This window comes from Oryza brachyantha, chromosome 1, assembly GCF_000231095.2.
Source record: "Oryza brachyantha chromosome 1, ObraRS2, whole genome shotgun sequence".
Lineage (NCBI taxonomy): Eukaryota > Viridiplantae > Streptophyta > Magnoliopsida > Poales > Poaceae > Oryza > Oryza brachyantha.
Genome location: NC_023163.2, coordinates 3,268,614 through 3,294,027, shown reverse-complemented (window position 1 = coordinate 3,294,027; position 25,414 = coordinate 3,268,614). Strand labels below are relative to the sequence as shown.

At 42.7% G+C, this 25,414-nt stretch overlaps 5 protein-coding genes and 1 pseudogene across 7 annotated transcripts; 2 read left to right on the top strand and 4 right to left on the bottom strand.

The window, feature by feature from the left end:
* Window positions 1–306: 306 nt before the first annotated feature.
* On the bottom strand, window positions 307–3,961 carry LOC102719526 (polynucleotide 5'-hydroxyl-kinase NOL9-like). The gene is made up of 9 exons (XM_040526698.1): window positions 3,719–3,961; window positions 3,521–3,618; window positions 3,403–3,436; window positions 2,568–2,719; window positions 2,293–2,473; window positions 1,702–1,882; window positions 1,406–1,514; window positions 994–1,121; window positions 307–752 (listed from the first exon to the last, which is right to left on the bottom strand). Exons 1-9 carry the CDS (start codon window positions 3,889–3,891, stop codon window positions 681–683), a joined length of 1,128 nt encoding a protein of 375 aa, XP_040382632.1. The 5' UTR covers window positions 3,892–3,961; the 3' UTR covers window positions 307–680.
* A 5,368-nt stretch (window positions 3,962–9,329) lies between these two features.
* LOC121053300 lies at window positions 9,330–10,148 on the bottom strand. Its single transcript, XM_040520065.1, has one exon. It carries the CDS (start codon window positions 10,106–10,108, stop codon window positions 9,542–9,544), a length of 567 nt encoding a protein of 188 aa, XP_040375999.1. The 5' UTR covers window positions 10,109–10,148; the 3' UTR covers window positions 9,330–9,541.
* A 2,375-nt stretch (window positions 10,149–12,523) lies between these two features.
* On the bottom strand, window positions 12,524–13,375 carry LOC107304897 (annotated as a pseudogene).
* A 135-nt stretch (window positions 13,376–13,510) lies between these two features.
* LOC102719049 (F-box protein At2g05970-like) lies at window positions 13,511–17,905 on the bottom strand. Its single transcript, XM_006643782.3, has 3 exons — window positions 17,658–17,905; window positions 15,873–15,992; window positions 13,511–14,867 (listed from the first exon to the last, which is right to left on the bottom strand). Exons 2-3 carry the CDS (start codon window positions 15,890–15,892, stop codon window positions 13,787–13,789), a joined length of 1,101 nt encoding a protein of 366 aa, XP_006643845.1. The 5' UTR covers window positions 15,893–15,992; window positions 17,658–17,905; the 3' UTR covers window positions 13,511–13,786.
* Window positions 17,906–18,362: 457 nt separating this feature from the next.
* Window positions 18,363–20,598, top strand: LOC102718774 (lysine-specific demethylase 4B). The gene is made up of 3 exons (XM_006643781.2): window positions 18,363–18,691; window positions 18,767–20,165; window positions 20,266–20,598. Exons 1-3 carry the CDS (start codon window positions 18,363–18,365, stop codon window positions 20,311–20,313), a joined length of 1,776 nt encoding a protein of 591 aa, XP_006643844.1. The 3' UTR covers window positions 20,314–20,598.
* Window positions 20,599–22,264: 1,666 nt separating this feature from the next.
* On the top strand, window positions 22,265–24,766 carry LOC107304488 (60S ribosomal protein L18a-like protein). Of its 3 annotated transcripts, none has more exons than XR_001550565.2 (5): window positions 22,265–22,439; window positions 22,991–23,184; window positions 23,511–23,640; window positions 23,732–23,849; window positions 24,387–24,766. XR_001550565.2 is itself a non-coding variant. In XM_015838662.2 (5 exons), exons 2-5 carry the CDS (start codon window positions 23,175–23,177, stop codon window positions 24,453–24,455), a joined length of 330 nt encoding a protein of 109 aa, XP_015694148.1. In that variant the 5' UTR covers window positions 22,265–22,439; window positions 22,991–23,174; the 3' UTR covers window positions 24,456–24,760. The 3 variants fall into 3 exon arrangements, 2 of the variants coding, with proteins under 2 accessions (XP_015694148.1, XP_015694151.1); XM_015838662.2 differs by having other exon boundaries at window positions 23,508–23,640; window positions 24,387–24,760; XM_015838665.2 differs by lacking the exon at window positions 22,265–22,439 and adding an exon at window positions 22,593–22,680 and having other exon boundaries at window positions 23,508–23,640; window positions 24,387–24,760.
* The last annotated feature ends 648 nt before the right edge of the window (window positions 24,767–25,414 follow it).

The window sequence follows — 25,414 nt, the reverse complement described above, 5'->3', positions numbered from 1 at the left end:
ATCCGAGTATTTGAGCCGGTGTTAACTTTGGCAAATTAGATGGGTCACTAGGACGGTTTTGTTGGAGCTTTACGTGTACATGATCATCCATTTTTTATGTATGAATTTTCTATATATAAACAATCCATGTATAAAAGAGAACTTTATACATATAAATATAAAGAATAAAATGTTGTATGTATAAACTTTCACGAAAAGATGTTTGCGTGGGTTAAACGGATTTCATGTTTAGTGATGCAAATGAAGATGTTCCGCTGTTTATCTGGATAAATATGCTGCATGTTTTCAAATCTCTATTTCTTGTGAAGATGTTCTTATGCCTCGTGGAGTTGCTTTGCCTCAGTTTCACAGCCAATCTTAATCACAGAATGGATTAGGCAAAAAAAAAAAGAGAGAACTGTCAAATTCTTGTGCTTCATAGAGTTAATAGTTTCACAGCCAATCTTGATCATCAAATGGATTAGAGAGAAAAAAAGAAGGAATGATCTTTCCGATCTCTCCACGAATTGTACAGAACCGTTTCCACGAGCAAGGGCTACTACTACTAAGACATGCCGCAGGATACAAATCTGCATCTGTGAATCAGAGCTGGCTCTGTTCTGTTCTGTTCTGTGCAGGTTCAGGATCATCTCATCACATGCATCTCCCTCTAAGATGCATTATTTGCATCCGACGTCGATTCAACTGTTTACCCTCTCTGATATCCGGTGCAGTACATTTGTTGGCATGTATGGTGACACGCATCCTCGGACCTGCAAAAAGAAAAAAAAATCAATGGGGAGGCGATTTGATTTTCGCTCAATCACAAACACGAGACGTTTCAGATGTAGCACAGCAAAGTTTAGTGCAAAGTACTATCTAGCAACATTTCTGAATGCAACTACACGTATGCTCCAGGGATGTCATAGTGAGTGTGAGTGTCCTTGAATGGATGATATGGATTCTAAACCTGTTAAAGCAAGCAGATGACATGTACGAGAACGGAGACGTTACCTGCAGGAGTGATTTTGGGATTTCAATGAGTCCCTGAAGCAAGAGATCAACACTTTGAAGGTGCTCCAGAGGAACAGGAGTTATCACATATAGTATGCCTCTTTGCACATCCACACCTCTGACGATACCTGGACAGGTTCAGGCATGTGACTACTAATTTCAATATAAGGGGTGGATTCAAGCAACTTGATCTCTTTGGGATGCAGGGCGGGTGATAAGAAAAATGAAAGTGTTATCTTGTAGGCTAGATTGTGTTTGTGATAAATGAAATGCGCATGCAATTGTAGACTGAAACGAATGCCTAACAAGGAACGTGCAAATATGAAGATTGCTACAAGCTTACACAAGGGGCATATAACAATTCCTAACATAGCCATGAGAATGTGCATGTGAGGAGCGATGGAGGGAGTACCAAGGCCAGCACACCAAGGAATTGAACGACCTGCCTCGGTTGTGTCACAGCTGATGGCCAAACCAATTATGGTAGCGTTCAGGCTATGCCATACCTCACTTGGAGGTACCTGAACAGAGACAATAATAAGCATTAGTGCAACTTTTGTTACTGTCCAGAGCACACAAAGATCTAGATGTGTAATCTCCGATACTCTAAGTTCCCATCTCAACTTATAATCAAAACAAAATGAACACATTAAATGTAAAGAAGTGCAAGCTTCACTTTGAAGCATACGAATTGGGAAGCCAACTGACCTCGTAATGAAGATGTATAACCATAACATCTGAAATTGATATTTCATAGGGCGGAAGTGAAGTTAGGGCATAGGCAAGCTCCTTATTTGTTGTCAGCGATATGTCACTTGGAAAACATTGCTTGAAGTACTCTACAAGACGGCGCTCACGCATTCCATAGGAGTCCTTCTGGATTAACAACCTTGGAGATACATAAACATTATTAGTATTTGGTACGCATTAAAGAAGGTGTTAGTACTTCCTGTAAACATGCTGCAAGTACACATCCGACAATCGCAGCATATGTGGTAATGGTAGCGGGTAAATTGGAGAAGTGTGAAATCATAGTAAAGAAGAAAAAGAACCTTAACTGCTATTCCTGCAGCAAAGTGAATTTGTTAGTGTTATGGATTCCTCGATGCAGCCATACTTTGCATAGTAAATTTCTTAGTGTTTGATGCATGGTACACAAAGTTTATGCTACAAGCTACAGGCATATAGCTGAAAAATATTTGTAAAAATGTATTCAGGAGGCTATTTCAGTGTGTCAAATACTCGATTAGAGATATCTTTTTGACATATTTCAAACTAATATAAATGGAATTTACTTACGATCTATTGAAAACATCATGGAATGGAGCATCGATGTTGATCATATTTGGTCCTGTTTGTCCACAATCTAACCAAAACATCCCATCAGGGAGATTCTTGCTCTGCGCAGAGATGCGTATCTGAACAACAATTGTGGGGCAGATATACCTTAGCATCTCTACAAGCATATCAAAACCAGCACCTACATAAAACAAATGAACGAGGGATTTCAGAATAATCAATACATGGGGAAAACCGCATCATGCTGACATAAGAGACCAATTCTTAATGTATACCTTTCACCCATCCAGGAGTGTTGACAACTAAAGGTAGCATTTCATTTGCACCACATCGATATTTTTCAACAAAGTAGTCATACAAATGAAACAGGCAATTCAGGTATGTTTCTGGATCTCGCTTTGAAGAAATATCACCGAAGAAGCAACACCTGGTGGATTTTTTTAAAGAAAATAAATGCATGGCGTTAGGAAGTTAGGTAAAAAAAAAGTTCTGTGGACGTAATAGTTTATACATATCAAAGAAAAAACTTTTGCATCTGCAGAGTCTAAAGGCTGCTTAGTGATGCAAATAGCAAACTGAAAGATCGACTAACTTCTTGAACCTACTCCATCGTTGAATGAAATGTGTGGTAAGTGAACTAATGAGTTACGAGTAATGATTGCACAGGGAAAGATACTTGAGAAACTTAAATAACATCTGAAACTTATGTCTTTAGGTATTGTTTGCCCAAGTTCCTAATCTTAGTCTTAAATTGTAGTCCTACGGAGAAACTGATGTATGGATCTCTTTGGAGTTGGATGCATGTTGGGTTTCTTTTTTTACGCTATAGTTCTCCTTTGAAACAAGCCATTGTGAATTTTGAAGTTTATAGTCCTGCAGCTTGACTGATGGTATCTCCCAACTCCCACGCTTCAGGAGCACTTTAAGCACAAAATTCAGCTCCAAATATTCTATCAAGATTGATTTTGTATATGTGACAATATTGTTTAGCTCCAAACAAGAAAGCAATAGGCGAAGATCCCTAAACCAAATAAATCAAGCGGTATGGTCACTCGGCAATGAACCACAAACTTTTGCAATCCAAAATCACAATGGAAGAGTAGTAATCACCTTTCACTCTCACGTAGAGTTGGGTTGAGCAAATCTGCACCAAAGGCGACAACCGATTACCCCAGATAAATATCTCCAGTTAACATCCAATCCCGGTTCACACATGTCCCCTCCTCACCTTCGAAAGCTTCGCCGACGACGTTGAACGAGAGGCACCCCGGCGGCGAGAACTCCGGCTGCCCGACGTCCGTATCCAAATACCCCACTCTCCCGTATCTACAACCACGCACACGAGAGCAGAGCACCACCACTACGAGTCAGCCGAGAATCCCCTCGCCGGCGAAGCAAAGCTAGGGCTTTCAGGAGGGGGGTTTACCTGGGGAGTAGCGAGTTGAGGAGGAGGCGGGAGAAGGTGGACTTGCCGGCGTTCTTGGGCCCGCAAACGACGACGACCGGAGGCGAGGGCACGGAGGACACGGTAGCGGTGGCGGACGCCCAGTCCGGCGGGACGACCGCCTCGGTGCGCGCCGACGGCGAGGCTCCAGCCATGGCCCTCCTCTACACCTCTAGCTCGCGAAGCAGGCGAACCCCCGAGGTGGCGGCGAGCCGGCGACGCACCAAGAAAGAAGAAGCCCCTCTTCCTGGGCTCAATCTGGGACGTTGGATTCGATCCAACGGCTCCCTGTCTGGATAGCCAGTGGGCCTCGCAAATAGGGCTTTCTACGCTCGGCCCATTCGTTTCAGTCTTGTTATGGGCTGTATGAGAGCAAGTCCCTAGGCATCATCTTAGGCTGCTTTCGGCGTGAGCGTCGTTGGCCGGCGAAAAGCGCGTTAACAGAATAGTACATGATTAATTAATTATTAATTTAAAAATAGAAAAATAGATTAATCTGAATTTTTTTAAAATAACTTTTCTGTAGAAATTTTTTTATAAAAAATATACCGTTTAGCAGTTCGAAAAGTGTACACGCGAAAAACGAGTAAATCTGGTATGGTAATAAGAACGGGTGAAACGAACGTGACCTTAGTATAAGGCTCAAGAGATTATATGATAAGATGGAGAAGAGAATGGGGGAGTCACCCCTGCATAAACTTCAAAAAATAGAAATAAAGGGAGGAGCAGATTGGGTGTAAATAGATATATTTATAGAGAGAGTACGAACACTGAGGCTAGTGTGTTGTAAGTGTCAACTTTTAATTAATAAGTAGAATTGGAGCACATCTACATTAAACTTGCTCTGACTCACAAAACAATATATATAGGGAGCGTTTGGTATGGCTCCAACTCCTAAATTTAACTCACCGGGGTGGAGCTGCTCAAACCCAATAATACTTCTCTAGTTTATTTTTTTTAGGTTACTCTAGCCTGCTCCTCTTCCATTTTGTGTAGAGTTGAAACCATTTGATTAGGATGCACCTCTAGGAGAGACGAAGTTAAAGCTAGAGCTATACCAAAAATGTCCATAGTTTGTTTTTCTATGACTTGGTATGATACCCACTCCCCTGGTTCCATCTTGTGCAGCAACCAAGGTTAAACATAAAAAAAAAACTAGGATATCCATATAAAGTATGATACCTACCTCCCTGTTCCATCTTATGCAGCAACTAAGGTTAAACATTAAAAAAAACTAGAATATCCATATGAAATAAGTGGTGCTTAAGAGTGAAGAATAGTTGAGGGGTGAAATTGTAGTCATCATAAGATCTAGGTTTAAATTGAAGGGACGCTATAATATCATCTCAAACGAAAATACTCTTACAATCCTCAATTCCTCCCTTTGTGCCTACCAGCAGCCACCGTGTGCCATGGGTCGGACTGCGAGCCAACCGTCGCTATGCCCGTCTACATTCACTTATTACACGATGAATTGGGATATTTTAGGACAAACTAGAACAAGAAAAACCTCTTGTATCATTGAACTGTGGAACTAGTTTCTAAGGCTATATTTGGCGGTGAGTAATGGCCAGACACATAAAACATAGTTGTAAATCAGTACATAATTAATCAAGTTTAGCTTAAAAAACTTAAATAGATTAATATGGTTTTAAAGTGTATTTTCTATGGAACCATTTTGCACAATACATACTCCTCATGTTACCAAATATAAACATTCCTAGCATTTCAATATTGTTCCAAATATACACCCTTACCTTTAGGGTTATGAGTGAAAAAGGCCCAAGCTAAAAGATAAACTTGAGAAAAAAAAACTTAAAATCAACTTTAAATTTAAGATTAAAAATTTAAATTTTAGGTTATAACCCAACCCGAACCCAAAAGACAAAAGATAGGACTGACATTTCATGCACTATTCATAGGATTACTTATCACATCAATAACTTTTTATTCAATATTTTTTATTTACCCCAACATACTCTCTCACCCTAATTTATTCCTCATTATTAAAAAGTGTATAATTTCCCAACCTTAATCGTATTAAATAACATAAAAATGCTTATATTTATATTTTAGTATGGAGACGGTACTATTTAGCGGGTGGTAAATTCTACCTTAAGAAAGAGAGAGAGTAGAAGCTACTAACAGCAGATTCGGTGACAGCCAAACTAAATATGTGTAAATAAAAACAGTTTGTGAGTAGAGGCTCGCTTAGGGGGTGATTGATGGGCTTGTTTGGAAAAAAAGCCAAACAAAATATTTGTAAATAAAAAATAATTTAGGAATAAATCTCGTATATATATATATATATATGTGTTTTAGTGATTTAAAATCTAAGCCTAAAGAATTATTGGAAATATGGTCACATTTCATCATATTTTAATCCAAAATAATAAGACAATAGGCATGACATTCATAGGGAATAATCTAAAAATTAGGAACAGAACATTTCACAGCATGTTTAATATATGATAAGCACAACATCCATTTGATCATGATATAGCAATAAAATCATGGCTATCAGGCATTCGAAAACATTAAACAAAATAGAGCAGAATGCGATATACCCTGAAAATGGCCCTCCGCTGGTGTTTGAGGCAATATTGCCTCCGCCTCCGTTGATGTTGTTGTTCCCGTTGATGTTGCCGTCGTCGTGCGCACCGCCGCCATCTCCATGCGCGCCACCGCTGCCGTGGGCGCCACCACTTCCACTCCCGTTGCCGTTTCCGTCAGTCGACATGGTGCAGCGAGCAGTTATGCAAATGCACTCCCTAAAAACCTTATCACCCGCCTACCTGTGCAGGTACTCTGGTGAGAGGGGTTTCAGAGGGCTACTCGTTCCGAACTCTCGTGCACGCAAGAGAACAGAACTAGGGAGACAGAGAGGTAGCGCAAGAACTCGGGAAAAACCAGAGATGAGAAAAGCTATGGAGAAGAACACACCAGTCTCGGGAAGAAGAAGGAGGAATATAGAAACCCCCGAATCCGCGTCCCCTGATCCCGCGATTCCGTTACAGAATTACCGCGCAATCAAATCGTGTAATCACCGTTGCAGACGTTACGCAATCACGGGGATTCGTGCAATTAGCGCTGCGGATGTTACACAATCACGGGGATTTGAAATTATTTCCTTTAACTCCCAGCCGTTGCAAAAGAAAGTGACGGGCGGGCGCAGCCGACGCCGCGTCCCGGACCGGCCGTCACGCGCGCACGTGTGGCGGCCTTCCTACCGTCTCAACCAGTCAACGTCCTACCGTCTCAACCAGTCAACGGAGAGTCTTACTAATCTCTCTATTTAAGTTGAGTTTCTCCACTTTAAATCTCCAAGGTGGTATTATTGTCTCTACCATTCATTATGGGCCAGTGAAATTTTAATCAACTTTAATTGGGCATAGCCTATTTTGATTAACAAGAATAATAAGCAACCATAAAATATACTTCAAATTTAAAATTTAAAAATTCAAAATTTAGCTTATAGTATAAGCAGAAATAAAAGCAGGGAGCAGAAGAGAAACGTGAGATCCCTACAAAAGGAAGAAAACGTGTCCCATAAATCAACATGAACTACACAGGCAAATGCAAGACATCACAATTGACCTGACCAGGTCTCTGGTCTCCGACCGAACAAAGTGAAGTAAAGTTCTCTTTTGTTCCAAAAAATTTCACCTCTCACCGAATGCTTGAACACATATAGCATCAAATAAACTAAAAAATAACTAATTTTATGGTTTTAAAAAAATTTACAAAGCAAATCTTTTGAGCCCAATTAGTACCTGCCATAAACTCACATGTGCTATAATGGATTAATTAGGCTTAAAAAAATTATGTCTCATAGTTTTCTACCCTATGTAATTAGTTTTTTTAATTAGTCGTATAAATAGTCTTGTGATATCAGTCAAATATATCAATGTGACGCTTGATCCAAAAATATTAGAGCAAACACTAAAATAAGAAGTCTTAAGACCTAGTCCTACTTTGCAGTCCGCGAGCCCGTCAGCCCGTGCCTTATCCATGGGATAACGCTGATAATGGCTGCAGTTCTTTTTCTTCTTCTTCTTATTTTCGCATACGTTTTTTCAGCAGGTAAACAATTAAATGATGTATTACATAAAAATTTATCATCTTATACTTATTAATATATTTTTAATTTTTATATTAGTTAATTTATTATTTATACTATTAAATAATTATTAACAAAATCAGATTTTATTTATTAATTTTTCATCACCAAAGAAGACCGAACAAACAAACTGGCGCGTGTGATTAGCTCGAGGGACGCGAATTCAGAGCAGTTGATCCAACAGCGAAACACCTGCAAAATCCTAACCGCATCCAGGAAACAAGTTGTTGATAAGTGACATCAGCACGCTGAATGCCGAGTGACATCAGCACGCTGAATGCCGAGTGACATCAGCACCGATCGAGCACGCCATCCTGTTTCCTTCACCGGGACAGTACAGTACTAGGGCTGCGTTCGCCTCCCCTTCTCTTTAACCTTAACCCCGTATTACGTCGTTTTTTATGTGTATGTTTTCTGAATTGTTAAACGGTGTGTTTTTTATAAAAAATTATAGTAAATTGTTTTAAAAACCATATTAACATATTTTATATTTTTAAATAAATAATTAATTAATCATTTACTAATGTATTACTATGTATTACGCGCCAGATAACGAACACCCCTTCTACTTCAAAGAAACGAGGCCTAGGTCAACGTCGTAAAAGACACTGTTTTCAACAATCTTTACATGGAAAAACATATACTCCATCCAATTCCAAAATTCTTATTTTCAATATGGGTGCAGTCAAAATTTTAAAATTTCAACTATTACTTTTTAAATATTTAATTTAAAAATACTAAATAACATGTATAAATAAGAAATAAAGAGTATTTTAATTACTTTTTATATATCTCTATTTCTTAAAAACGAAATCGTCTGTTCTCTTTCTTGTTCCACATCATGCAAAAATCACCTCTTTCTCCATAGCTACATCACACAAAAACTACCGCTTCCACGATAAGAAAAAAAATCAAGTAGTTTCTTTAAAACCTTTTTTTTCTCCGAGTGCGCCACTTGTATAATATGTCATCAATTATATAATCCAGTTATAATGCACGAGTATATTAGTAGTTTTAATAGAAAATCATGATTAAAATTATATTTAGAAGACCACATTATTATACAAAACAATAAGAATTATTAAATTGAACTATGAATTATACTTTATGAATTGATATGAGTTATTAAGGATGGACATGAATCTATTGGTGGATATATACTTTATGACTGGCTCTAGTTCAATATGAACTATCTTACAAATGCCTCTAAGGAAAACTGTGATGCCACTTAAATATCGTTGAAATCATATTCATATATACTTGTGTGATTATGTTCTTACGAGGTCCAGTCTCAAATCTGTTAATCAGCAAAGTTACATTTTAAAGATCTCATGCATATAGATGACTAATTAACACAAGTTTCGTAATTTGAGGGAGAGCGTGTAGCTCATCACTCGAGGGTTGGCATTTCCCTTTGATTAAAAAGTATGATTTGTACATAAAACCAACTTACCGCTACATTAACCCAAGTAATTAAGTCAACACATAATAAGCAAGAAAAATATCACACTGCACATACACACACCAACACTATATATCTGCTAAACTTTCTCACTTACGTCTTCAAATTCTGCACATATATTTGATTGTTTCCTAGTTAATTTGTGATTAATTACGAAGAAATGATACGTTGCTTCAAGTGTAAGACTTGATTAAGCGTAATCTGGACAGTCCGTTAATTGAAATCACACTTTCTCATCATGATCAGAAGCTGTCTCGTCGTCGTCGTCGTCGCCGTCGTCGTCGTCCGGCTCAACATTGCCGGCGTCGCAGAGGAACAGCAAGCAGAAGCCGCCGACGGCCACGAGCACCGCCATGGCCACGACGAGCGCGTCCAGCGGCGGCGGCATCACGGGCGCGACGCGCGCCGAGAAGAGGGCGGTCAGCGCCGTCGACAGCACCCAGACGGGCAGCCTCAGGCGCTCCCTCGCCGCCGCCGCCGCGGCGCTGGCGGCGGCGGCGGCGAGCGCCTCGAACCTGCCGACGCAGCAGAGGAGCGCCGCGAGCATGGCGTACGCCGCGGCGACGAAGGCGAGTTCGCGCGGGTCGCCCGCCGCGCGGTAGGCGCACGCCGCGACGTGGGCGGCCACGACGAGGCATGCGACGCACGGGAGCAGCCGGCGCGCCGCGCGCCGCAGCGCGCTGTCGCCGCTCTCCTGTGGCGCCTGCCCACGCTGCTGCTGCTTCTTCTTCTCGGACGCGACCTCGCCATTGCCGAGTATTCCCTTCCACAAGCAATCATCATCCTCCATTGGAGATGAGTCGATGACGTCAATTAATCTCTAGCAGCTGACATCTACAATGATCCACAATGCATGTGCTTATTATATACTGGCATACTGCTACTACAAGAACGCGTATCGTAGCACACACGAGCTGTTCCTACGGGCTTTTACCAAGTCTCCTCAGAAAAAGAATCGAGATTATAGACGTACAAATTGACTATGGCCGTGGTCGGCGATGGTTTAGTTATCCGGCATAAAAAAATATTAATAGGAATAGGATAGTACATGATTAATTAATTATTAGTTATAAAAATCAAAAAAATAGTTTAATATAATTTTTTAGAGTAACTTTTGTATAAAATTATTTTTATAAAAACACACCGTTTATCAGTTTGACAAGCGTGCATATGAAAAACGAGAGAATCTGACAAAAAAAAGACGAAAAACGCGGCCACTGTATGTTTCCTAAAATAAAATGAAATGTAACTTCAGCGAAATCGTGGACGTGATTCTTATCACTGCATCGTTCGAGGGAGACACAAATTGAACGACCTGGGCAAGTCAAGTCGTCTTTAATTAGAGCATCCAAGGGGAAAAATGCTCACGACTTTGATTAATACGAACAGCATAATGATCTGCAGGTCTTTTCTGTGGGTAAAACGGGAGCGGCAAGAAGGATTAACTCACTAACAGCTTTGTTAATTAATCAAAGTGGCAGCAATTCATCAGTAGTTCCATCGATGGATATATCCATCCAGGCGGTCGTCCACCTGACGGTCCTGACCTGCATGCGTTGCGTACACGGGAGATGTGAATAACCCGTCGCCTCTACTCGCAGTTTCGAGTGCCAATATAAACGGGAGGAGGTTTTCTCAAGTCAATGGGCGGATGAAATGTCAGGTGAAAATTAATTAGGTTTTGACGTCTTCAAATACTTAATGTAGTGGTAGTTGTTAAGAGCACTAAGACCCCGTTCGTTCCCATCTTACTGATCCAAATTTTCTCGTTTTTCACGAGCATGTATCCTAAATAGTTAAACGGTGTGTTTTTTTAAAAAAAATTTATAGAAAAGTTACTTTAGAAAATTATATTAATCTATCTTTTTTTATTTTTTATAACTAATAATTAATTAATTATGTACTAATATATTAGTACCTTTCGCGCCGGATATAGTGACTTTAATTTACATGACAGTTACAGGTTTTACACATGAGCGAGTAGTTCTGTGAATTCTGTGTCATGGATGGCTTTGGTTTGCAACCTTTTCGACGGCTCGCTCCTTTGAAGGAGTTTGGCAAACCGACCGGATGAAATGGATGGACAGTCGGGCCTCTGCATACACACTAGCTAGCTAGGGCTCTATTGGCTTCGCTTTTTAGAAGAAAAGATGAAACACCTTATTATAAAAATATTTTGTAGATAAAAGTTTTATATACAATAGTGATTTAAAAGCAAATTTTCGGCGAGCAAGCGCTAAAGTGGGAGCACGGGCTGGCCCCTTTTGAGTTCGGCACAGGGGTGAACCGCGAGCACCAAATCCATAGATTGAATACGACTAGATCGGATCGGGAGCAAAGGAGCAGACACAGTAGTTTAGATTATTAGATAGGTTTAGCTGCTAAGGAGCAATGACTAAGGAGTAACACCTTAATATTGTGCTCTTGGTTACTTTTGGCTACTGTTTTCTTTCGAAGCCCCCTCATTCTCTCAGTCAAGATTCACCCATTATATATCTTTTCAGAGTATCACACGTACCAAGAAAAACTACAGTAAAAAAGACGTCATAGTTTGAACGAGAGTATTGTGTGGGCACCTTCAAAAAAGGTTAGGTATGATCCGTTCCATCAGAGATGTGAAGTAGGCATGTGGCAGCATGCCCTTCACTCAGTCCCACACTCATGGGCAACATTAATAGTATTGTCTAACGTTCTCCACTCAAACGGGCCCCTCTATTTTATACATCTAACAATATAGTCATGTGAACATATTTCCTTACTAGGCATCCTATCTATCATATCGAATCTATCATATCGAATATCATATTTATGGTAGTTAGGTCCATCCCGATCTGATATCCTTTATGTTTGTCCTCCAAAGAAAAGGAACAAGCTTGAGAGTAAGCACTAGCCCGTGATGATCGGTCGTACTAGAACAACCTAGGATTGTTGCTCGGCTGATCGGATTGGATAGGGACATTAGCTCAAGATAAAGAATAGTGCTATGTGCTTGCTACGGCACGTACACCACCAATCGGTTGGGGCCGCCTGGCTCAGGACAACCACCTTTGGGTGCTCACACTTTGTCCCAAGGTCCCTTGTGGATTTTGATTTTCAAGTGACACATGTTTTAATGCCTAATACATATTTACGAGTATACGTGTTCATAAGACGAGTATGGTGTATATGAGGGATGCAACTACAGTATGTTATTGGGTCATGCGACCCTAACCTCCGGCTAAATCCATTGTTGAATAGAATAGAAAATAAAGATGACCTAAAAATTAAATGAGATTAGTGTATTCTAACACCGACGAACTAATTGCCCCTCACCTATATAGACTCAGCATAGTGTACTTGTATGTGTATATACTACGGTTTGGTAAAAGATATTTTTCCTCTTTTTCTTAATTGCGTGGATTATCTTTCTTTTCTCAAACAGATAAACTTACACGCTTACATGAAACAATATAAACCTCATTTCAAATATTAAGAACATGCATGGAATTTCCATGCAGTAATGCCTTAGACTTTCTCCTCCGCGGTCAACTCGTGACAAGTCCTCTCCGGCTGGGTGCAGCTGACGTCAGCTTGGGCATGGTCGTGCTCGGCGTTGCAGCAGTCGCCGGCTTTGCAACTGAAGATGAAGTGGTAGACGAAGCCCAGAAGCACGAGCGTGACCGCCCACACGGCCAGCTTCAGCGCCAGGAACGGCGCCGCGTCCGTGGCGCGCCACGCCACCGTGTTGCCCAGCGCCACCGCGACCGCCCACACGGCGAGCCTGACGCGCCGCCGCCGCTCGGTCTCCCTCGCCGCGGCCGCGTCGTCGCCGGCGCCCCCGAGCTTCTCGACGAGGCACAGCAGCAGCGCGACGAGCCAGTAGGTGACGGCCAGGAACGCGACGTCGCGCGGCCGGTGGCGCGCGCGGTACGCGGCGCCGGCGAAGCCCGCGGTCACGCAGGCGAAGACGGCGAGCTGGAGCGCGCCACCGCCCGTCCTGCCGGCGCGGCGCCTGTCCCAGCCTCTGCCACGGCACCGTCGCCGGCGCCGGCGACCCCTGCGCGGTCGAGGGCTCCATGGACGGCGGCGAGGAGTCGCTGCTGCTGGTGTCAGCGAGTGCAGCCAGGTGTTTCTTGGTTGCCTTTGAGCTCGATGCGGAGCGTTCGCGCCTCATATAGCGCGGCGAGAAGCGAGCCGGGAATTTGCACGGAAATGGCGGCGAAAACGCTTCTGATCGGGTGATGATAACTTTAACAATTTAGACAAAATAACTTAGTTTGACGCACGCGTATATTACAAAATACAACGATACATGCATGCAAACTGCGAGTTATTCAAAGTTCAGACAGTTGATTTATCTACAAATGTGCTACAGAAAATAGCACATACTTTGCGATATAAGGGTTCAGTCAAATATAGTAACTATACTATAGGAGTTCAGAGATAACGACGGGGATGTGTGTAGTTGTAGCTTTCATCCTCCATTGGTTTATCTCAGAGAAGGGATTAACCACATGTACCTTTGTCCTTCTGGCCTACGACGGACAGCATGAGGCTCTGGATGGCCATGGGCATGGGCGGGCTCCAGGGCTTCAACGAGCTCCTTCGTCCCATTCTCCAGGTTGAACGCGCACAGGTTGCTGTAGGAGTCGATGAAGTAGACGCAATTCGCCTTCAGGTTGGGATGGTCCCTGGCGCGAAAACAGACCGAGCTGTAGTAGCTGACAAACAGCGCAAAGTCCTCAATGTTGTCAACCTTCGCCCAGGAGAAGGTCCCCTTGTCCAGAATCCAAACCACAAACTTATCATTTGACTGGCGCTTCACCCTCATCAGGTCACCAGCCGGGGACTCCACCAAACAGTTGAGTTTTCCATGTTGAGGATAGTGCACGAGGTTATGATGCGGGGCATTCATCTGAGGGGCATCTTCATCTGGCCAGGAACGCGGTGGTTCTGCCCACAACTCGACAGTGCCATATATGTCAACGGTGTAGAGCTGCCCCCTGTGCTTGAAGATGTCCACTAGGTCATGTTTTGATTCCACTGATGACCAACTATTGCTTCCTTTGCGCGTTACTTTATATCCTCTCAGATCGCGTAAGATGACAGCAACAGTGAAGTTTGCATCATTCATGTCAAGCAACATGGCCTTGGAGAGGCCCCTGCTTCTGATTTGGGGAAGTTGGAACTGCCCACCACTGATGGGATTAATCAGCTGCATGGATCCATGAGACGGGCTGTAAAAGATAAGCCAGCCATGGGAAGAACCAACAGGAACCCACATAGATCCAAAGATTGTATCAGTGCTTGGGAGACGGATTGTTTGGTTCTTTCTTTCAGGTACACACAAAAATTTAGAACCATTAAGCACACTTGTATTCGTAGGGAGCATCAACCATGGGTCTATCCTTGGAGGGTTGGATACATCCCTGCAGATAAGGTTCCAGGAGGTGCATACAGCACGGAATCTCAGATAGTCAGGGACGGAAAGCTTCTTTACAATTACACCAAGGATATCAGTCTGAAGGTTAGCCCAATCTGCCATCCCCATGGAATCAACTTCTAGGGTCCTAAACCAAATGTGTACGTCAGATTATTGACACGATTAGATCGTCCATCAAAACAGAAAAGACATCAACATCCAGCAGGAAGTACATGAAAATGTTTAAATAGTTCTATGAAGTTGTCATCAAGACAGCAGCACATGCATCCAGACCAAGCTAACCAATTTTAACATATGTTTGTGATAGGTAAATCTAAAAGTATAAAAGGCCTAGTGGGACTGGAACCATATGAGATGGCATGTTCAGTTGATTCTGGGATGTGGTTGAGACTTGAGAGAACATAATGTAAGATATACAAACAAGCTCAGTTAAGAATAGCCTAAATCCTTATGATCAAACTTGTGAAGCAAGTTAGATGATGCATGACAGGCCAGACATAAAGAAGTATTATTCAATGAAAGAACCTTCATCAACAAGATATAAGGTTATTTCAATAAAGAATTTTGCCTTTCTTACTTCACAATTGAAGATTAATAAAAGTAACTCCCAACAGCATGTGCTATTTTTATTGGCATATAATAGCCTTAGTTTCTAATTCCACAAAATAGTTATATAAAATATCAACACAAGTGCAATCAATCAAACAATATTGATAAATGTAAAAGATGCCATTTGATGTTATTTTTCAGTTAAGTATGTTGAATTTAAGAACCATGATTCATGGACAGATATGACCCCAAGTCAAATATCTAGCCCAAAGCAGAACAGCATGTATCCCATTATTAAAGAATCATGGGCTTTATGAGATTATAATCTCATGGACAAACATGGCTCCAAGTCAGGCGCTATACTAAAAAAACACATAAATAACATGTCCCCTATTTTTAAGATTATCTATGTAGCCCATTTTAAGATCACCATTCTAATCAAGCAGAATAGCAGACCAAGTGATATCAAGTTAGAGATTGAATGAGAACATGAATTCAGCTACAAACTGAAACACATCAGGCATTTCACTAAGTGATTATGCAAGCTGGTAGCGCAGAAAATGTCTTTTAAGTGATATAGTACCTTGGAACTTTCGTAGACATGCCAATTATGACCAATTTAGCTGCTGTGGATACCCAAATTCGACCACATAAGCATTGCAGTATTTTAAAACTTCAGCAGATTGATGAAGAAGTAATGTTCCTGTTACTTTGTAGAGTAAGTAAATGAACCAAAAGGTCACAATGATTAAACAGGGGAAGGGACAACAATATATTTTGAGCAATCCATCAGTCAAGAGATACTCCCCCGTCCCAAAATATAGTAACTTATGGCATTCAAAAGATACTCCCTCTACCTACTCCCTCATCTCAACCAATCACAACCATCCCCCATTTATTCCACCTCTCTCTTTAACCCCCATCAAAAACTTAAAGAGTGCTTATATTTTGGGATGGAGGGAGTATAGAGGAAGAAATTGAGGCTGTCCCATACAATATACATGAAACATATTTACTTTATATCCTACAGATTACACTCCTAGAAACCACACATGTAATATATGGGTTAGTTTTATTTGCGTCTCTAAGGAATATTCATGTCTCACATTTATAGTTTATGCCATCATTCCGTTAAACCAATTTTCAGTCTTGTCATCCCATCAATTTCCCTGTTTGAGTCATGCAACATAGCCATAGCGTCGGGATGGTGCAAGCAGGAGCCATGCAGCATTAGCTGTGGAAGTGGAAAGAGTGAAGCAAGGAGGAAGCTAGATCATGGATGTCCACACTTAGCGATGCCATCATCTGAGCTGTCCTAGCTCTGCTCTGTCTGACCATTCTGTTTCAGTCACTTGAAACACTATCTGAATGTGCTCGAGGAGATGATGTCTCCAACATTACTCCTCCCCTTCCTACTGCAAAGAGACGTGGTGTTTGTGCTGACCTTGTGAGTAGTTAGAAGGGTATTTTGGGGTTTGCTGGAATTTTTTACAGTCTAATGATGGTCAATGCCTCAATGGCCTTTGAGCAGTTTGAAATGGCAAATGTGAGAAGTGCTATAACGGAATGATGGCATATACAAGAAGTTGCACAAATTAGTGCAAAATGTGAGAAGTACACATTCCTTAGTAACATAAACAAAAATGGCCAACACATAAATGCAACAACATGACACGAAACAAGAGAACATACTATCACAATCACCAAGTTTACATGCTAGGGTTTGCACGGTCAATGTGAGAGCACATGCAGAAAATCAATTATTTAAAAGGTACAGCTGAGAAGTATCGAGCAAACGACACGAAGAATGGATGCATCGATAATGATCAAATAGACAGCTAGTTGCTATCTCCAATTAAGATAGAGGGATGGGTTCATAACAAAATAAAACCAATTTGTTGCCATCCATGAGAGAATTGGTACTAATCATGATGCTTCATGAACCTTCAGTCGTTCGATCATCACATTGGTTATTCCTATGCATTTTTTACATGCTTAGTACTAGATAAGTAAGAAAAAAAAGAACAGATTCTAAGATCAGGCAGAACTACGAGCACATGAATCCCATCCTTAGAGATGACCAATAGGATAACCAACCAGACACTTTACTGGCACCACACGCTACGATGACACCACATACTAGGACAGAACCCCTGATGATTTGGGTGATGATGAGCGCTCTACACCACCCTTTCAAGAAGACCGGAGATTATCTTCTCTAGCTAGATCCAGTCAATACAAAATCGGGACCTACTAAGCAGAATGGATTATCACGGCGCCGCCGCAGTAAGGCAGTAACCAACCCGGCTTAAACCCTAGGGCACGTAGCAGAAGTGCAGAACAAACCAAAGAAATTACACCGAGTTACCAGCCAAGCGCCGCCGTCTCTCGAAACCTCGCCGGCTCCGCGATCCGCGATCCTGCTGCAGGAGGGAGGGAGCCCCGAACGCCGGCCAGCAAGCCACGCGGGACGCCGCGCCCCGTCAGCCCGTCAAGCGTGGACGGGGCGTTCCAGCAGCCCGATTCCTCGAGCCCGGAGCCGAGTCGGCCTCACTGATCGCCGTGCGGCAGCCTGCGGCTACGGCGGATTGCCGGCGGCGGCGCGGAGGACTCGAGCGCCTCCGCGACGGAGACTTGGGGATCGACGATGGCTACCAGGGCTCGTCTTTTTCTATAGCGAAAAGAAAAAAATATTTTCTAATTATTAATGGGCCAAAAAGTTGAGCCCATCTATATGCTTGCAAGGCCCATCTCAATTCGGCCCAAACCCACGGCCCGATTCGATCAAAATGTGGCGCGCGCCGCCGCGAATCGCAGACGAAATTCCGAAATTTTCCCGCAGCCCGCACGCCTCCAAATTCGAAAATTTCAAACACAAAATTTTGAAACATTTCGCTTCCCACCAAACCCAAAATTTCGTGAGATTCTTGGTTCTTCACTGCGCGCGCGCCATCTCGCTAATTTGACCGCGAAAATTTTCGGTCATTTAAACCCTGGCTCGTTTCGATCCCAAATCACCCGCTGCAATCTTCTTCCTCTCTGTGTAGCCAAAATCCCAGTCTCGATTCCGTCCATGGAGTTCGCCACCGGGAGCGGGAGCGTGCGCGATCTGCCGCCGTCCAAGCGGTTCAAGTACGTCCGCTCCAGTCTCGGATTGGTGCCGTGCCTGCCGGCGAAGAAGCGCTTGTGCCCGCCGATGACGGGGACGGCGGGAGTCCCCGTTTGCCTCCCGGCGAAGAAGCGAGCTTATGCGGCGGCGGCGGTGGAGGAGGGCGATTTTGCTCTGTGCCTTCCCGCCAAGAAGCGGTCCTACGTGCCACCGGTGGATGATGTCGTCACGCCGGTGTGTCTTCCGGTTAAGAAACGCGCGCACGCGTCGCCACCGCCGCCGCCGCCGCCGGGGAAGGGTGGTGTTTCTCGGAGCATCCCGGTCCCGGTGAGGAAGCCCGTCCATGCGCCTTCGCCGCTGGGTACTGATGCTTCTCCCCGCGTCCCGTCCAAGGAGGGCGTCGACGCGCTGGCGCCGCCGCCGCCGCTGCCGGAGAAGGCTGACGTTTCTCGTAGCATCCCAATCCCGGCTAAGGATCGCGTCCCCGCGCCTCCGCGGGAGAAGGCGGCTGCTTCGCCTAGCATCCCCGTCCCGGTCAGGACGCGCGTCCACGCGCCGCCGCCACAGGGTACTGATGCTTCTCCCCGCGTCCCATTCAAGGAGCTCGCCGTCAACATTCTGCCGCCGCCGAGAAACGCCACCATTCCTCCGAGCATCCCGGCCAAGAAGAGCGCCCGCGCTCCGCCGTCCCCGAATGGCACTGCCGCTCCGGTCTCGGTTTGCCTACCGAGCAATAAGCGCGTGATGCCGCCGTTTCTGCCGCCGTCGCCGCCTCCATCCGTCAATTCAGATGAGCCTCGCGCCGCCGCCGTCAAAGAAGCCAAGCCCCAAGGTTCTAGTAAACGAGGCGGTGCCATCACCAATCCTGGATCGGCAAATGGTGTAGAAGATCACGCGAGAGCTGAAGCATCCAAGATGCCCGAGAAGCCAATCAATCCTGAAGTAATCAAGGAGCAGGTGTTGAAGAAATCAAGATCAAGCACTGACACAGAATCGAAAGATCAAGAGTGCAAGCAATCCTGCAAGGTCATCAGTGCAACGCAATCTGAAGGAATTGAAGTAGAAGCACCCAAGAAAGCTTGCAATGCGATTGATCTCAACGAAGCAGCACGCGACGAGGACTCCTGGGAGGAGGAAGAAGTGGCGCGAGACCCAAAACAAGAAGGCGTGGCAGCGGTGGAGGAGGAGGAGGAAGACGACGGCGTGCACTGCGCGGTGTGCGGGAGCACCGACGGCGACCCGTCGGACCCCATCGTGTTCTGCGACGGGTGCGACCTCATGGTGCACGCCTCCTGCTACGGCAACCCGCTTGCCCACTCCATCCCCGACGGCGACTGGTTCTGCTCCGTCTGCTCCGCCGCCAAGGCGAGATCCACCACCACCACCACCTCCAAGAAGACCAAGCCGTTCCGCCCACGCTGCTGCCTCTGTCCGGCGAGGGGCGGCGCGATGAAGCGCACGACGGACGGGCGATGGTCGCACATCGCGTGCGCTCTGCTGGTGCCGGAGGTGTTCTTCCGCGACCCCGACGGCCGCGACGGCGTCGACTGCTCCCGCGTGCCGGCGCACCGGTTCGCCACGGAGTGCTACGTCTGCGAGAGCAGCAGGGGCTGCGCGCTCGAGTGCTCCCAGCCCAAGTGCGGCCTCGGGTTCCACGTGTCCTGCGGCCTCGACGCCGGCCTCTGTATCGAGTACCAGGAGGCCAAGGCCGGCGGCGGTGGCGTCGTCGCCGGCTTCTGCTTGGAGCACACCAAGCTCTGGGAAAAGGTAAGATCTTTCGTTGCTTCGTTTTCAGGACTGGTTTGGTTGTAATTTGCAGAAAATAATTAAGCAATTTGAAATTTTTGGTTTGTGATTATTGTTGCAGCAACAACTCACCGGCAAGTACAGGATTGTGTCAAGAGGGAAGAAATGACAAGGGATGAAAGTTACCTGATAATCAGTTTCCTTAGGATTTGTTCCTGTGATTTGTGCATGAATTTGGAAGTAATTAGATTTAGAATTTTAGTGGAATTTATGGTTTGGAGGCTTCATTAGTTTTATATCTATCTTTGTTGTACTCAATTTTTTAGTTAGCCTTTTTTTATTTTGTTTTTGAATTGCTTTAGTTGGAATAAGAATTGGTATCTGTATTTCTGCGCAATAGCTACCATTATGTGATGCCAACATTGAAATGACCTGGAATTCTCAAACTGTTTTACTTTCTGGTGATTAAAACATGATGGTGAGTTTCTGAATTTACATTGTTTTCTGAAATCTTCATTTGGTGGCAACTATTAACAAGAGAACCAACTCTACATGAGATGTTTATCCATTTCATGTGATGCCATGTGGACAAATAAGCATCTTTCTCAGTTGATCTAATGACAGCGGCAACAGACTATTGTAAATTGGCATCTTAAGTTTGTGTGTCGTTTTAGACCCTGTTTAGATGGGACTAAAAAATTTTAGTCCTTGTAATATCGGATGTTTGAACATTTATTATAGATATTAAACGTAGACTATTAATAAAACATATTCATGATCTTGTACTAATTCACGAGACGAATCTATTGAGCCTAATTAATCTATGATTAGGCTATGTGATGCTACGGTAAACATGCGCTAATTATAGATTAATTAGACTTAATAGATTCGTTTCGCGAATTAGCTCTTATTTATGTAATTAGTTTTATAAGTAATCTATGTTTAATACTCTAAATACGACAGGAACTGAAGTTTAGTCTATAGAACCAAACAACACTGAAATTTCTTATAGTAACATGCTTATGCTGTTAAGGACAACTGAAGTTGGTGAGGGTTTTGATAATCTGGCTTATGTCAACAATTTCAATGGGCAATTTAGATGGCATAATAAAAAACATGTTCTCTCCCCATACCATGTTCCCATACAGTTCATAATGTTATCCAAATCTGAATCGTTATCAACTTTATTTCAACTAAATCCATCGTGACAGCCTGACAGGGATATATATTGATTATTTTGAAATACTAGTTCATTCGTTGATGGTTTGCACCAAGAACCACGGAGAGATTTCGTAGAATTTGAATCATATATGATTTTTTTTTCCTTTTTAGGGCTCGTTTGGAAGGCAGGAATGAAAAAAAAAACCATAGGAATAGAAAAGAAAACTAAGAATACACGTGTCTGACATTCGTCTACTTTTGTTACTGATCGAGCAATTTGAATTTAGATTTATTTGGCAAAGCTCTAACATCAGTTTTGCTAGCTTTAAATTGGGTTTTCATATTGGGTTTTCTATACCAAATAAAAGGATTAAGTTAAGCCCAATTAAACGGGTCAACTCTGTGGTGGGCTAGAGTGATTTGAAAAAAAACATGTTTAACAAGGGTTTTCAGCGAAGAAAACGAAGTAATGCTTTATATATACTTTCTCTGTTTCAAAATTGTTTCAAAATCATACTTCCTTTGATTTTTTTAATTGACACAATTGACTTTTAGATTTTATTTAACTCTTTTATTTAAATTTTCTATAGAAATATGTAAAATTATAATCATACTTAAAGTTATTTTAGTAGTAAATCAAATCATAAGAAAACAATCAATAATTACATAAATTTTTTAAATAAGACGAAAGGTAAATGTAGATAAAATGCTAACTATATCAATTGAAAACTGGAGGGAGCATATTGCTGGTTGAATGTAATACTAACATTATATATTTTTTATAAAACTTCCAATTTTACAACTCACTAGGGCAAATATCTTCAAAGCCCGAGTTATATAAAAAATCAAAAAATATGACGATATAAAAAAAAATGAGCCACCTGAATAGACCAAAATGCCCCCAGCCTTTTTGTATTGAACTTAACCAGATCAATCAGCTCACACTAGTACATTCCTTTCTGAGTTCTCTCCGTCGTCTCTCTCCCCTTCGCTGCACGGGCGGCCGGCCGGCCGGCGAGCTGCCCCTCCGAGCTCTCCCCTGCGGCGGCGGCGGCCCAGGACGGGCTTCTCCTCCCGCCGCCTGCGCTGACCCCCCGCGAGCAGGGGCGCCGCCGTCGTCCTTCATCGTGACCGGTGAGCATCCACGTCCTCTTTTGTCCTCTCTCTATCCACGCACTTTTTTTTCCTCCGGAATCTGCTTCATGAACCCTAGATAGGTTCTCTGCTGGATCTGGCTTAATTTGCCTTAATAATATCCTTAATGGAGACTAATAACAGGTTTTTTTTTGGCTCCCAACAAGTTTGGGGAGTTCAACCGAAGCCCCATGGGCGGATACGTGGGTAATCTGCTCTCAGACGCTGATGGCTTTTCAGGGTATTTCTCAAGCATGGCTCGATTGTTCTCACAGTTCTGGGGAGCTGATAGTTGGGCTTGGAGTGTTTTTTTTTTATTTGGATTGAGTCTGGGAAATTTCTGAAGTTATTATTACATTCTAATGCTAATTGCTGTTCTGCAGCATTCATGATTTGAGTGCAGATGTTTAGAAATCCAGCCATGGCACTTGTTATTAGTTGCTGTTTTTTTTAATCATTTTTCAGATTGCAGTTACACATAGCATTTTTATTAGCTAGACTTACGCGTATTTGAGCAGAAATTTGATATATGGTTTTGCTCTCCGGTGCAGCAACATGACCATCCTAGAAAACATGTATCATTGATGCCCTTATACGCATGTTGGTATGAATGATCCTTGTTACGGCACGGAGGAATCTGCAACACGGATATTGTGCTACGGCACTGAGGAATCTGCAGCACAGATATTGTATTAAGGTTACTGGCTGCTTCTTTGCTGATCTGCTCTAAAATAAATGGGGGAAGGTAACTCTTCCCAACTCTATCTCTATCTCTCTCTTTCTTTTTTGAGGTTATAAGCTTAGCTTTTAGCTTTCCATTGTTGTTAGCTCTCTTTGAGGCATGGGGGAAGCATTTCACTTTTGTGCCATACACAGAATCCTTGAATATGACATTTTTGATGAAGTTGTTTTTTTTATTCGTAAATTACCTGACACAACTATTTCCAACTTATGCTTTAAGCTTTTAACTCATAAATATTTAGGCCCACGGAACAACCACAGAAGTGTTATCTTAGTTTCGTTGAAAATATTTGTTCTGTTAGCTTAATCCTATTTTGCATCTTGCAGCAGGCTCGGATCAATTTTGCCATTGCCAGGGCTGTCTTGGCAAGTATACATTGCTCAGAGATGAAGAAAATCCACGGTTGGCAATGTTTGAGAGACGCCTTCCTTGCTTCGGTTGTGGTATAGGATGGTCCTCGTAAGTATTTTCCACTGCCCAAATCAACTTCAGTTCAAATTTCCACACTAAAATTCTTCATGCGGCAATATCAGATATCTTTCTGTTGCAGGTTTCTTTTAGGTTTCTTGTGTCCATTGATCTGGTACTATGCAGCGGCACTTTACTGCTTCAAGTACTACAATAAGGATCCCCGAGAGCGCCCAGGTCTTGCTGCATCAGCGGTTGCGGTTAGTCTTCCTTCAATAAAACCTGAAATTATTAGCATATTACTTAAAGATTGAATCTAGCTTCATGGAGCAAAACAGTTTTACTTAAAGAAATTAGTGATTCTTCTGTATAAGGACATCATACTCCCTGGCAATAGATGTAATTGTGTTATCCTGGACTCTGTAGTCCCATGTTAGGGGATGTATTAATAGTTTTCTGATGCGTTGAGCTGCAAGTAATTCTGTAACTATGCCAGAGGCTTTGCCTGTTTGGTATAAAGAAACAAGGGAAACGCATCACGTGTTCCTATTTATATCTTAAAGGCCAATATGGCTATATATATATATTATATATTGGAAAGAAGCCCCATCTGTAGGTTTTTTTTGGCCTTTTGCATATCATTGTTTGGATAGATGATGCAAGATTATTATGAAACGACATGGCAGCTGCTCTATGCAATTCTTAAGTTGTTTACCTTTTCTTCTGGTAAATTTACTTGGGTAATTTGGTTACAACGATTCTTCTCTAACCATCTTCAATCCATTCCATATGTGCAGGCGGCTATCTTCACAACCGCAACAATCATCACCCTTACCACGATGCTGATAATCTGTCTATACAAATAATATCTGAAACTGGGAAAACATGGCTGGAGGATCCTCGATTGAGAGACTTGAGACATTCAGGATGAGCTTGTGATGTTAGTGGTTGCAAACATATTTAACCCATCATTTGCCACATCGTTGTACTCACTTGTATGGGTTCCTGATCGAAACACGTTACTAGCTTCATCTGCTACTCTCCTTTGGGTTATACTCTATTATGTTCATTTGTTATTATTATTAAATATTAATATTACTGACTGACTGCTATCACTAACTCTGAGCTCACCGGGTTTCTTTTTTGATACGAGCTGTCAAAATTCTATTGAACAATTGTACCCTACAGCTGCATACAGCCCCATTACAATCAGATATTCAGATGGTATGCTAAATTAGCATCTAGGGTTAATGCTTTCTCCCATCCGAGAATGCCTGATCTGGACCTTGTGGTACGATGATGGTACGATGAAAAATTCCTTGTAGCCCTAATCCTTTTGGGGAGTACTTTCTTTATACCAAATTGAAAGAAATCTCAATTTGATCATCATATAAGGCAATGAAGTTCATTGTCTCTTGGTTTGGGAAGCACACAACCTTTTGGTTCACAAGCATGTTAAGGTCCACAAGCACATTAAATGCTTATATTCATGCATCGTGTTCCTCTGGTACAAATTAAATAGGTTCTTGGTCTTATTGTCTTTACCTTGTATAATAACAAATATAAGATGGGGTATAGGTATAATGACAAATGTAAGACTGAGTATAATTCAGTGCTCTGTTGTTCACACTGTCCTGATATTGGATTAAGAATAAGGGCAATCACAATGTAATGATTATGATGGTCTTCGTATAATTAAATAGTTGTCATATAGGATGAAAAATGACGTAGCAACTAATTAAATTAAACAAGAGAAGGAAATCATGTCTTATATGAGACATAGTTTTTACATAACAACCAAGACATAACGAGAGATGAGTAGAAT

Bases quoted from the DNA above. Each gene is read 5' to 3' on its own strand.
- LOC102719526 (XM_040526698.1), bottom strand. From the start codon at position 3,891: ATGGCTGGAGCCTCGCCGTCGGCGCGCACCGAGGCGGTCGTCCCGCCG. The intron at 3,437-3,520 runs GTGAGGAGGGGA...CCTTTGGTGCAG, and splicing joins CGTCGGCGAAGCTTTCGAAG to ATTTGCTCAACCCAACTCTA. The intron at 753-993 runs GTAACGTCTCCG...TTCTTTTTGCAG, and splicing joins TCCCAAAATCACTCCTGCAG to GTCCGAGGATGCGTGTCACC.
- LOC121053300 (XM_040520065.1), bottom strand. From the start codon at position 10,108: ATGGAGGATGATGATTGCTTGTGGAAGGGAATACTCGGCAATGGCGAG.
- LOC102719049 (XM_006643782.3), bottom strand. From the start codon at position 15,892: ATGTCTACGAAAGTTCCAAG. The intron at 14,868-15,872 runs GTACTATATCAC...CATTTGGTTTAG, and splicing joins ATGTCTACGAAAGTTCCAAG to GACCCTAGAAGTTGATTCCA.
- LOC102718774 (XM_006643781.2), top strand. From the start codon at position 18,363: ATGGAGTTCGCCACCGGGAGCGGGAGCGTGCGCGATCTGCCGCCGTCC. The intron at 18,692-18,766 runs GAAGGGTGGTGT...GCTGGGTACTGA, and splicing joins CCGCCGCCGCCGCCGCCGGG to TGCTTCTCCCCGCGTCCCGT. The intron at 20,166-20,265 runs GTAAGATCTTTC...TTATTGTTGCAG, and splicing joins ACACCAAGCTCTGGGAAAAG to CAACAACTCACCGGCAAGTA.
- LOC107304488 (XM_015838662.2), top strand. The intron at 23,641-23,731 runs GTAAGTATTTTC...TTTCTGTTGCAG, and splicing joins TGTGGTATAGGATGGTCCTC to GTTTCTTTTAGGTTTCTTGT. The intron at 23,850-24,386 runs GTTAGTCTTCCT...CCATATGTGCAG, and splicing joins TTGCTGCATCAGCGGTTGCG to GCGGCTATCTTCACAACCGC.